The sequence below is a fragment of the Alosa pseudoharengus genome, unplaced genomic scaffold, assembly GCF_046254945.1.
Source record: "Alosa pseudoharengus isolate Yale_2024_CS ecotype anadromous, Long Island Sound unplaced genomic scaffold, YU_APseudo_1.1 YU_APseudo_1.1_scf_17, whole genome shotgun sequence".
Lineage (NCBI taxonomy): Eukaryota > Metazoa > Chordata > Actinopteri > Clupeiformes > Clupeidae > Alosa > Alosa pseudoharengus.
Genome location: NW_027468640.1, coordinates 9,949,334 through 9,961,967, shown reverse-complemented (window position 1 = coordinate 9,961,967; position 12,634 = coordinate 9,949,334). Strand labels below are relative to the sequence as shown.

General features: G+C 46.5%; 1 protein-coding gene across 1 annotated transcript; it reads right to left on the bottom strand.

The window, feature by feature from the left end:
- Positions 1-1,775: 1,775 nt before the first annotated feature.
- On the bottom strand, positions 1,776-4,242 carry gpr78b (G protein-coupled receptor 78b). Its single transcript, XM_076289627.1, has 3 exons — positions 3,566-4,242; positions 3,285-3,398; positions 1,776-2,013 (listed from the first exon to the last, which is right to left on the bottom strand). The coding sequence occupies exons 1-3, from the start codon at positions 4,240-4,242 to the stop codon at positions 1,776-1,778; spliced, it is 1,029 nt and encodes a 342-aa protein (XP_076145742.1).
- Between the last annotated feature and the right edge of the window lie 8,392 nt (positions 4,243-12,634).

Here is a 12,634-nt window from a genome sequence, read left to right as displayed (position 1 = left end):
TGTAAAGCACTTATAACTTTTCAACTGTAAACTTAAACATTTAAAACATCAGTTAACCAAGTAATAAATTAACAAATACTTTTTTCTTATATTGTGCAAAGTATTTACATTATATTCCCCCTCATATAAATATCCATATAAATGTTTTTTTTCCTGTAATCTCCTGACAAAATAATGTACTAGTACAAATGTGTCGCACTTACTAAAAGAATCAGGTAGTACATTCAGTTAACACACAAGCTCTGACATAGTTTAAAAAACATCTTCGCCTTTGGCTTTTTTGTAGGCCTACCTATACAGGTCATTCATAATTCATAGCAAAGTGCAATCATTTTTAATATCCAGTGACTGACACTATTTATGAACAACTGCAAGGTAGCTCAATACTGAAGATCACTCCAGAAATGACTGCTTTCCCAAACAGGCCATAGGAACATTGATAGAAGTAAACACATATTTCCACGTAGACATTTAGCTACATGCCACCATAGTTAAGCTGCTCTTGCTGCTATCTGTGACACAACGCCAGTTAATTGGCTGAAACATTCGCTCGGTGTGCGAGATACCCATTTCCCCGTTATCTGTTCTTCCCTGTAGTGAGGAGGGTGAGGCTAGGCTACTAGTGTTTGACCTCCAAGAAGAAGAGCCACACACACACACACACACACAGCTGCTGCTCTCTGGTCTCAGTCTGAGGTTGTGGCGGCGACGGCGGTGGCATCGGCGGCTCCGTTCCTCAGCTGCGTCACTCAAAAGGACGGGCCTCCATCCTCCTCCTCTTTAGCAAGCTGCCGGGTGCTTCAGTGTGACACATTTACTCTCTGCCCATAACACCCCCCCCCCCCCCCCCCCGTGTGTGTATGTGTGAGTATTTTGTGTTGTGTGTCTGTGTGTATCTGAGAGAGACAGAGTAATGTCTGCTTATGAGTCATAACACATGTGTATGCGTCTCCCCCTACAAGAAGTGCGTTTGTGTGGGTGTTTTCATATTTGAGTGAGAGCAAGTGTGTGTGTGCGTGTGTGTGTGTGTGTGTGTGTGTGTGTGTGTGTGTGTGTGTGTGTGTGTGTGTGTGTGTTTGCCTGGATGTAAATTGTGTCCAGTGAATCACCCACACCTCTGAGATCTTGTCTCCTTGTTTGCCGATATGTTTGATTTCAGACATCTGCCAAGGGCACATTAGTGTGAACACCAACAGCGCTCTCTCTCTCTTTCTCTCTCTCTCTCTCTCTCTCTCTCTCTCTCTTTCTCTTTCACTCCGTCTCACAGTCATTTCTCTGGCACTTCACAGGTAATCACAGTTTCCATTTTCACATCCGAGCGTCCATGCCACTGGCCTGTCATCACAAGACGGACACCTCCACCCTCTCCCCCACTCCTATCTCCTCTGCTTTGCTCCAAGATGAGCACCTCCTCTCCTCCTCTCCTCCACTCCTCTCCTCCTCTCCTCCACTCCTCTCCTCTGCTTTGCTCCAAGATGGGCACCTCCTCTCCTCCTCTCCTCTCCTCCTCTCCTCTCCTCCTCTCCTCCTCTCCTCCACTCCTCTCCTCTGCTTTGCTCCAAGATGAGCACCTCCTCTCCTCCTCTCCTCTCCTCTGCTTTGCTCCAAGATGAGCACCTCCTCTCCTCCTCTCCTCTCCTCCACTCCTCTCCTCCTCTCCTCTCCTCCACTCCTCCACTCCTCTCCTCTCCTCCTCTCCTCCACTCCTATCTCCTCTGCTTTGCTCCAAGATGGGCACCTCCTCCCCTCCCCTCCTCTCTCCTCTCTCAGCTCCTTTAGCTGATCCTCTGGAGACAGTAGTCGTTCTCCGTGTCCAGTGAGCTGTTGGGACCGGACGACGGATAGAGGTCGCGTCGCAGTAGTCTGTTGGCCACCGACACCAGCACCTTGCGGTACTGCTGCCGCAGGAGCGAGTAGGCGAACGGGTCCGACGCGGCTTTGCTGTACGTCAGGCACTTGCTCACGATGCCCCAGTGACGGCTAACGCCGACAAACGGCAAAAGTTCGGCCAGCCTAGAGAGAGGGCACGAGGGGGGTGAGAGACGGGGGGTGGGGGTGGGGGCGGGGGCAGGGGCAGGGGCAGGAGCAGGGGCAGGGGCAGGAGTCAAATACAGATAACCACCAAGTCTAACAAGAGGTTACGTTGAAAAGAAGGGTTTCTAACATAAATTCTAGACTCTGTGTGTAAGCAATACATTGGGTCTGAATGTCTCAATGCATCTTGGATCTTTAGAGTGTAGCCCCATTCTCACACAAGGTGCTATGTGCTAATTTAACGATAAGGCCCGATGTGGGCAGAGGCAGGCAGCATCTGGCCTATGCACTCAGAACTTGGCATGTCATAGAGCAATGTTTTTTTACTATATCTATACATCTATGTTCAAAACAAAACCAGATACACTCATATGTGTTTTCAAATGTCAGTTATCCAAGTAATACATTAATGGATACATTGTCTTATATTGTGCTAAGTTTGGTCAGAGGTTTGTGCTGCATGAGACACACAACACAGAGAACTGAACAACAGCAGCAGCAGGTAGGAGGACACACACACACACACAGGTGAGCATGTACGATGTCTCTCTGAATAAACAGGTGGGTGGGGATGGTGGTGGAAGGAGAGGGGTATAAACATGGAAGAGGTGGTGGAGATGAGGGGGGGGGGTATAAACAGGGGAAGAGGAGGATGGTGTGGTGGATAGAGAAGAAGTAAGGAGGATAGGCAAAAAAAGAACTGGGAAAAAGACAAGGTCTGAGATGGAGGGGGGCAGAGATGAGAAGACAAGGGATGACAGGAGAGGAGGACAAAGAAGAGGAGAGGAGACAGCAGGGAGACCGGGGAGAGGAGAGGAGGGTGGGAAGGAGGAAAGAGTGATGGAGGAGAGGGAGGGGCAGCACGCTCACATGTCAAAAATGTGCTGTTTTCGTAAAAATAGTAGAGAGACCACTTGATCCAGCCTCTGGCTTTATGTCAGAGCACCACTTATCAACACAGACTATTCTTAGAAGTACAGAGTCATGTGCTCCCACCTTCATGAGGGCTTGACAACAATGAACCCATAATTAGAAACAGTTAGGGGATTGCCAAATGAGCAATGGTTTCATTGAATCATTTCATACCTTGCTGTGATATCGGGGTCACGACCAAACTAGAGCTCTACCATTATGCATTCATTTTACAGTACATGTTCAAACAGCAGATGTTTACATACAATATGTAAACTGCATAACTGTTCTACCAGCTTGCAGTGCGCTAGGTATATCTTCTTGTGCATCTTGCTCACCTTGTGATCACATATGGAGCGAAACAGATGATGAACGACCCGATGAAAATGCTGATTTTCTTTGTGGCGCGCTGTTTTCTCCTCTTTTGTTCGACCAGGCAGCGCTGCTTGACACTGTAAAAACACGCAGCACGCAGGTATGTTAACAGAGCCACATGCAAAAAAGACGCAAGTATTTTTTATTAGCCTACCTTGCGACTACAAGCACGCTACAGCAAGCATGTCTTTACAGATTAAATAATAGTTTAGATTACATACAAATATGCGGTAAAAATGAATACCTCGGGTGAATGTCAACAAGTAGAAAGAGAGTTTGCATTGTTATGATGTCTATCCGCTTGCAGTGGAATCGGGCAACTTGTAACACCTTTAAGTAAGTGACACAAAGGATAAGTAGCGAGAGCATGAAACTGCTGGCATGGAAAGCAACTGTGAACACAGTGAATTTTATCCGTGCGCTCTCGTCCTTCTCGTCGCTGAGGTGCAAAGTGCAGGATGCGTAAATGTGGCTGTAGTCTACCCAGGAGAAGAGTAGCGCGATGAGAGAGAATGTGAGGGAGTGAAGCCACGCGTAGCACACCATGACGAGCGCGTCCCTGTAGCGCATCTTGGTGGAGTAACTCAGCGGGAAGACCACGGCAATCCAGCGGTCAATGCTCAGTGCAGCCATGCTCAACATGGTGTTGGCAGTGAGAAAAGTCTCCAGAAAACTAACGGCGTGGCACAGGCAATCCCCAAAAGGCTGTTGGTTTTTAATAATTCCCACCAGCGTCGATGGCATATTCAAAACCGTGATGAGAATGTTGCAGAAAGACAGGTTCATTGTAAAGATACCAGGCACCTGTCGGCGTATCTCGGTGCTGTGGACAAAACATAGCAGCACCAGCAAGTTGGACAACAACGAGACAATCGCGACCACAACGATGAACAACGCAAGAAGTATTTCCGCCAAGTCCATTTCTCACTTTAAAACTACACTTGCCGTGTGTGTGCGCCTGATGTTACAATAATATGTATCACCTGCATTGTTAATTCCTCTGTTTTCGTTGATAGTGGTAAAAATCCTTCCGAGTGTGTAGAAATTAACTCCGGAAAGTCTTGCCAATTTGGAACTCGTGCGAGCGCTGTCCAGCGTGCTGAACCGTGGACATGCGCCGGTGCCCCCTTCAACGCCACGGCGTCTCTTGCAGGAAACTTGGCTTCATGTGTTAAGGAGGCTTCGCTGAAGGAGACATCTGCCCCTGACCATACTATCCTATGCTGTGGGCGCTGCTTCCATAGAAGCTGCTGCTCTGTTGGCTTCACTGAGCGCTATAACTGCAGCTGCTCAGATCCCGTGGCAGAGTCACGTTACCCACCGCTGCGTACGCGCACAGACCATGCGCAAAAGAGAAGGAAAACACACACGTACACACACACACACACACAGATACACACACTTGAGTCTGGATTGGAATATCCATCCAGTTTTTATCGTTCAAATTAGAGCGACGCATTTTGTTTAATCCTGTAGTGTAGGTTTAGAGTCGCTTGGGGATCAGTTTTGTATAACTTATTCAGCATTAATTGTATCAAACAAATAATAAAAAGATCGAGCCTAGACCTACCTGTTTTTACAAAACATGTTATTACTGCAGAAGTTAAGGTAATGGTAGGATACACCAACTTATGCGTAATGGTGATAAAAAAAAATACAGTAGGTTTAAGCAGGAACTGAACGGGGCTGCATGGTCCAGTACATGTCGATGTTTGTGCAGTTCAAATAATACTGAACTTAATTAACATATATTTTTTAATAATTAAATTTATTTTCATTTAAAAAATGCTAGCCTCGGATCACACATGCCCGTGCTGCTTACGGAAACGGCACCAGGTGGATACTGGAGATGGGTACAGGCAGGCAAATAATCCGTTCCCTTACATTAATTATTCATGATGGCCCTAAAATAATTACGGAGTTGGAAGAGCAGGGAGTTTGTCCCTTGCCTACCCGTACTCCCTCCACCTGGCCACCCTGGTAGCAGGTTTTGGGGCTAACGTGAAAAAGCGTGGTCCTCCCAGATCGTTAAAACAAACAGACGTCTGCGTAGAGGAGACAACTGCCCACGCGCGCAGTATGCACTGGCGGCGCTACCGGATCATTGAGGGATTGATTAGCCTGCGATGCCCTAGGTGAAAGAACAATAATTAAAGTAAGATAAAAGCGCTTGTCTTGTTCACTCTTGGGATTGTTGCAAATTAGGGACGTAATGGACCACCACAGAGACCAGCTATTTGCCACGCGCTGCCAATGGGACAATAGGACACTTTTCTGACAAATCCCAGTGTTCAGTCTCTCTGCACAAAGAATAAATTATCTACAGGCAACTGCAATCGGCAAGGTCCTGTTTTATTGCATTAAGGCATTAGGCCTAATCATGTAAAGAGTGATGAGATAAGCTCCTTAAAATAATCAGTTGCATCACCGTGTAATGAAATGTACCAAGGAAATAACCAAGGTACGATTGATTTATTTTCGAGAATAGCTCTAATTGAAATGTCAAGAAAAACGTCAAATGCCAATAACCTACATTGTCACTGTGAGTCACATTTGCTCTTGTGGCGATTTCCTTAACACACCAATTAGAATGGCAAGCTATTGGGGATTTAAAAGAAAGCCAACTATGGAGACTTGAGAGTTCTCCTCTAATTCAATCCGGACGCTAAAGCCCCTAATGAAGTGCTGGCAGCAGCTGAATTCTTAACTGGTTCTCTCGGAGAGTGGGTTGCAGGCAGCAGTTGCCGGAGGAAGCGCTAAAAGCGGCGACTAGCCCAAACCTGGATCCAGCACTTGGGTGCTAACTCACTAATGAGGCAACAGCTTCGCCTCGCCTCGCCTCGCTAGGGCTGCAGTCCTGGCGTCCTCGGGAAGTGCGTGTGAGTCAGAGACACAGAAAAGCGCGAGGAGACCAAAGCGGCGCGCAATGTCAGCTTCCCCACAAGTGGCTGATCATAAAAGGCGCGAGAGAAGGACCCTCGCCAGATTGCCGCTGTGCTTCTGGTGGAAAATCCGTGGTATACAGTCACAACTGGTGTTACCTTCAACACTCTACTAACTCAGTGTTGCGTAATTAATAGGCTGACCAAACTCAGTCTTTATGAGGTTTAACAGCTGTAGTAGCCTAGGCCTACTCGAAATTATTCAACCTCCATAACCCTCAAGACATTCTAGAAATGTGAGGGCAATTTAATGATAATATCGCCAACACTTTCATGCAGTAGTCTGAAACTCCCGGTCCACTAGTTTCGTGCGATAAACTGGTTGATTAAGATTTGTAATGAGATTCGGCCCACACGTCAATATTGCGTTTAATTTCTTTCTTTAGCTTCTGAAGACGTTGCTGAATGGTATGTCCATTTGGTTTACTTTAGATTAGCTGCATTACAAGAGAACCATAATTGGAAACTGTAGCACATCATATGCTTATTTTCACCATTTACATTTTGAGCTCGTGTCTCTGTTTATCTTCTTTTGCCTAGCTATTGGGTATCGTTGAACACATTTCAGTGTCAGGTTTTGACAGGTGAGATGTCAACCTGGAGTGAATGACTATATTAGCATCACCTTAGCCTACTTAGAAAATCACACTATCCTTGCATGGTTATCTCACATTTCACAACATCGGTATTATCTGACAACTGAACTCATCAGGATTAGAAAATTGTCTGCTACAGTGTCATGTCTCTTGTCAAGTGACATGCTCAAGGTTGTCAGGAGGCATATTTTCCAGCAGGTATGGTTGCAGTTGATGTTGTTATTTTTAGCCACACAAAAGGGGAAGCCTTGCTTTGGTTTTATGTAACACCGTTGCCCTTTACACAATAACATTCGAAAGGTGGAAGACAAGTGCACAGAGTGCTTCAGATGAAAGGAACATCACTGTTCCCCGCTGACTGTCACCTAGGCATGGCTGTAGTAGGAAAAGCTTTCCATGATCCAGCCTGTTCAGAGAGCCAGATGATAGCATAGAGAATGCCAATGTTCACACCAGGTCACAAACAAAACAAAACAACAAAAGGACCTGTGACATAGTTTGATTTTAATCAATTATGATTTAAACTATTATTCTTCAAATAAAAAATGGAATACCCAATTATTTTTGTGTGTTTTTGTTTTCAATAATTGTAATTCCAAGTGCTTTACGTTTTGTCAGTAATTGTAATTCCAAGTGCTTAACCCTCCTGTTGTGTTCGTTTTATGTAGTTTTGTGTTCCCGGTCAAAAATGACCGCTACATTATAACTTGTTAGAAATCCATAGTAACACACATACTATCATTTAATGTTGTGATAGACATTTGCATCAACTTCTATTGAATATAACCAGTTTTGAACTTCCATTTGCTATTTATGGCATGCAGGCCTCATTGACCTGAGGCCAAGCAAGTCAGAAAGGGGAAGATTCTATTGGGGAAAGGTTCCAGTGGGGGCTGGCATAGCAGCAAAGAGGGGTGTGAGGGTGTTTGTGTGTGTGTGTTTTAATGTACAGAAGCACATATACAGTCCATCTGATCAATAAGTATGTGCCTGGACTCAATTTTATGCACTGACCATTTTCTCACCCATTCATTTCTAATGGGCGGTCATTTTTCACCAGAAATACACATGGGTGTTCTAAAGTTAAATAAAACACTCAAATTGTTATAAAAATGATCAAAGTCAAGGAGCCTCATGGTAGTCAGAATAAGTTAACAATATTTTTGAGAGAAAAGAACGGTCAATCGGTCACATTTGACCGCGAACACAAGTTACACCATTACAGAATACTGCTAAACCTGGTAAATAGGCTGCTATACATCATTTTTGGAACAGTAATGAGGATTTGCTCCCTCCACAGGGATAGTTTAGCACTCCTTTAATTGGGTTGTCCTCACACCGGGGGGGGGGGGGGTGTCAGGATTTGGAGGGTTCAAAATTCAAAATGGCTGCAAACAGGTGTTCACGTCCGGCCACATTTTCACAAACAAGCCAATTAGATTCCACATTACTGGTGGACGCAAAAAATGTTGTCTATGTGGATTAGTGGATTGTTCCCATGAGCTTACTGTTTCAAGCTGGGAGGATCAGCCATTCCACTTGGACGACATCATTTGTGTCCATCTATAATGTTGTACTTAATTGGCTTGTGTGTGGAAATAAGGCTGGAAGTGAGCACATGTAGGTCAACATTTTTAAAGACGGCAGCAGCTAATTAAGTATATTTATCCCTGAAGCAGCTAGCCTAACAACAGCCATTGCAATGGATGAGGGCGGTAGTTCCTCACTCTCTCCTGGTCTATCTAATACCTCCATGATTAACACAAGATGGGGTATATGCCTCGGGCGAGTAGATGTGTCTGGCTCAGGGCCAGCACTGACTGCACATCACTGTTTACTATCTGACACTGTTTCATTACAACAGCAACAGATGGCGGCCAGTGCCTCACTGCTAGACTGAGGAGAGGAAAGAGATAAAGAGATAGAAAGAGAGGGAGAGAGACACAGAAAGAGAGAGAGACAGAGAGATAGAGATAGAAAGAGAGGGAGAGAGAGACAGAAAGAGAGAGAGAGAGAGAGAGAGAGAGAGAGAGAGAGAGAGAGAGAAAGCAACGTCTTTCCACAGTGGCAGCCCTTGGGTACTGCTGAACCTAAACACAAAACAATGCAGGCCTCCCCGCCAAGCCAACAGCCCAATTATCTCTCTTTGAAACCTCACTGAGAACTAACACTTCCCAGATTACGGTGAAAAACAGGTGGATTCGGTGGGATAATGCCTCCCTCAGCACATTGTTTTTCTTTTTATATGTGGTGTGTCTTTTGTTCCCTTCTTTTTTGTCAGATAGATGGGCAGACCAGCTTTAAAAGCATGGTGCTAAACTGTTTGGCAAACAGACAGGCGCGAGTGCATATAGCCGTCATCGCGAAACATCACAGCGAGATCAGTGCGAGCTGGCATCGAGAAGCGCAAAAGAGTTATTATGAGTCACGTCTCCATGGCAACGCCCGGAGTTCCGATAAGGTAATGTCCGTCTTCGAATAGGGAATTCAATTAAAACACAACACAGAGGGTCTCAGGACTCTGATGACAGGGTCAGAGAGAGAGAGAAAGAGAGAAAGGAGAGAGATTGAGAGATAGAAAGAGAGAGAGAGAGAGACCATTCTGTTGCCCATCCTTTTCTTGGCGTACATGGCCCACTATTGCAATACTGATGCAGAGATGCCAGTGTGCACGCAAGTGTGAGTGTTCCTAAGCAACAAGAGGCTGTGTCTGCATGAAGGAGACCCATGTCTTCCACTGCATTTCAGGTGTCTGTGAAGTAGACTCACGTCACAACCCTCCTCTCAATGTAGTAAACTACTCTGGTAGAAGAAAGGTCAACACAAACACTGTGGATGAGAAGTTTGCATATTAGGAAATGTGGATGCTATGCTATATGGCCTTATGCCTTATGTCTCCACTTCGTCGTGGTTGGCCTGATACCCGTATCCGTCCCTCAGCAGTGGCTATAGTAGAGAGCTGCCCCCTTTTTGTTTTTGTTTCCCTTGCCTGCCATTAAGGGTGGGAAATGCCCTTTTCTTATTTTCTTTACAATGTTTGAATGTCTGTGTGGGGTGCCTGTTGCTGTCTAATTCTTGTGAGAAAATCATCGCTCAGAACCTTGAAAATAATAGTGGTTGTAAATAAAATCTATTTTTGTATTTTGGTAAATCAGCCTCTGTCTAGTCATTCAGTTGTCTACCCTAGGCGGGACATTCTGTTACTAAGGCAAAGTTACAATTGGCGCTGCGAGCGGGGTCACGGAGGCGGACTATATCCAGTTAGTTTATTGTTCTTAAGCTTACATTAATACCTTATTGCATTTGGGGGAAAACAGTGGTTGAGCCGCAGGAGGAATATCGTATCCCGAATCCAGACAGAAGACCTCTTGTACAGTCTTCTCTACATTCTTGCTCTAGTGAAGTGTCTGTTGAACCGTGTGACTGCTGTGGTACTTTGAGTTGCATTGTTCTGCTTTTGTTTTTTTTGTATTGTTTTTTTTGCAGTGATGCGTTACTATGTCTAATGAGCAGTTGGCAGACCTGGTAAAAACACTGATGGAGATGTTACAAAACTCCAAGCAGATAATCAACAGCTTAGAGAGACAGTGAACCGGAGGCCAGCTCCTGCTGATCCAGGTCCTTCAAATGGTGACGAATCTGGAGGTGAGCCGGCAGTTCCAACTCCCTCTGCCCCAGGTCTAGAACCCCCCTCCCCTCCCATGACAGGGCGTTATGTGTTGGTGCCTAGAGAGCGAAAGTGCCCCAAGTTCTGCGGCAAGACTTCTCAGGATCCCCTTAGGGTGGAGGAGTGGATAGAGGAGGCCCGGCGCTCATTAGGAGTCCGACCTATGTCTCGTTCAGAAAAGACACTGTTTATATTTGATTTATTAGATGGGGAGGCAAAGGCGGAGGTTAAGTTTCGACCGACCAGTGAGTGCGATGAACCGGAGAAAATCTTTGCTATCTTACTTGATGCGTACTGGTGCACTCAGTCGTACATTACCTTACAGTAACAATTCTTTCAGCGACAGCAATTAGAGGGCAAGTCATTGCGCGAGTATTCGCATGTATTAATGTCCTTAATGGAGATGATTAGGCGTAAATCCCCGTCATGTTTCCCCAACCCTGATTTTGTCCTAAGAGACCAGTTCACTGAGCATGTCAAGGATAACATGTTAAGGCGAGAACTACGGCGCCATATGCGCCTTCACCCTAATGCTTCCTTCCTTGACATACGGGAAGAAGCCTTACGCTGGGTTAATGAGGGGGAGCTTACTAACAAGCCAAGGCCTCGGGCCTATTCATGCAGTGCCCAAGGAACAACTGAGTGTGACGCTGATCTTAACATCATCTCAGCCAGACCTACCACCAACCTGAGTGAACTAAAAGAGTGCCTCATTCGGCAACAGGCCCAACTAGATGCCATTATGCACCGCTTAAACTCGCCTCCACCCTTGGGACGTTCAGGGCCCAATACCCATGCACCCCCATCTCGCCATCAACGTTTAGATCCCTCTTTTAGGCGAGGGGGTAGTGGCGCACGCACACCTGCTATTCAGCCTCGATTCCAGCTAGACGGCACGCCCATTTGCATGCGCTGTAACCAGCCTGGACATTTGGCTAGGGTTTGCCAGACCACGCTGCGTCCGTTATTGCAAGGCTTGCCACCAGCAGAGGGGGTAGCCACGCCTGCCACAACACCATCGGAAAACTAGTGCCCTCTGATGCCACAGCCCAGGCATCAGAAGGGGTCATGTTGGGCAACGATCAGCAAACATCTCAGAACCTTCTCGGTAACTGTCCAGTGGTGGAAGTCTTAGTAGAGGGGTTGGCCGTAACTTGTCTTTTGAATACCGGCTCTATGGGGACCACCATCACAGAGGAGTTCTTTGAGGAGCACTTGCAGCCCCGCCTTCAGACACCTTTACGACCATGTAGCAGGCTCACCCTGAGGGGCGCCAACGGCTTAGAAATACCTTACCGTGGGTATGTTGAATTGGAAGTTCAAATTCTGGGCAAGGTCCTCCCAAAGATGGGCATCCTGGTGGTAACAGCCACTCACGACTTGACCACTCAAGCCCAGAAGAGACGCATCCCCGGCTTACTTGGCATGAATGTAATAAGCAGCTGTTACCAGGAGCTGTTTGTTCAGCATGGTCAGGCTCTTTTTCAGTCCTCCAATGTTCGCTAAGCAGGCAAGGGCTGGGTACATGCACTCTCAGAATATCAACACTTTGACCGCATGTTGGATCCAGGCCGGGTGGGTCCGGTTAGAGTTAGACGTGGCCCAGCGGTCTTGATCCCAGCAGGGTCCCTGAGGTTTGTCCCAGCAGTCTGTCATCAAGGCTTAGGTTCCACCCTGTCATCCGCTCTGCTTGAACCATTGGCCCCTGGGGGTAATCGGTTACCCGCCGACCTGCTCATTCCTTCTGCTTTCCTCCCAGTAGCCCATGGAACAGTTAATGTGCCAGTAGTAAATGTCGGTAGTCAGGATAAGTGGCTATGGCCCAAGACCATGTTGGGTGAACTTCACATGGCCCAGACTCAGCCTTCTAGGTGCCCAATACAGTTCAACTTTCAAAGCCAGGAGGATGAACAAGTAGCCTTGATTCAGTCCATAGGGGTGGAGAGTACACCTCTGCCTGACTTCTCCCAACTGTCATGGCCAGACCTGTCCTCCTTAGAGGAGCAGGAGTTAGTGAAGTATCAAGATGCCTTCAGTCAGGATGAAACCGATTTGGGCTGCACCGCTTTAGTACAACATACCATTCCCCTATTAGATGATGTCCCAAT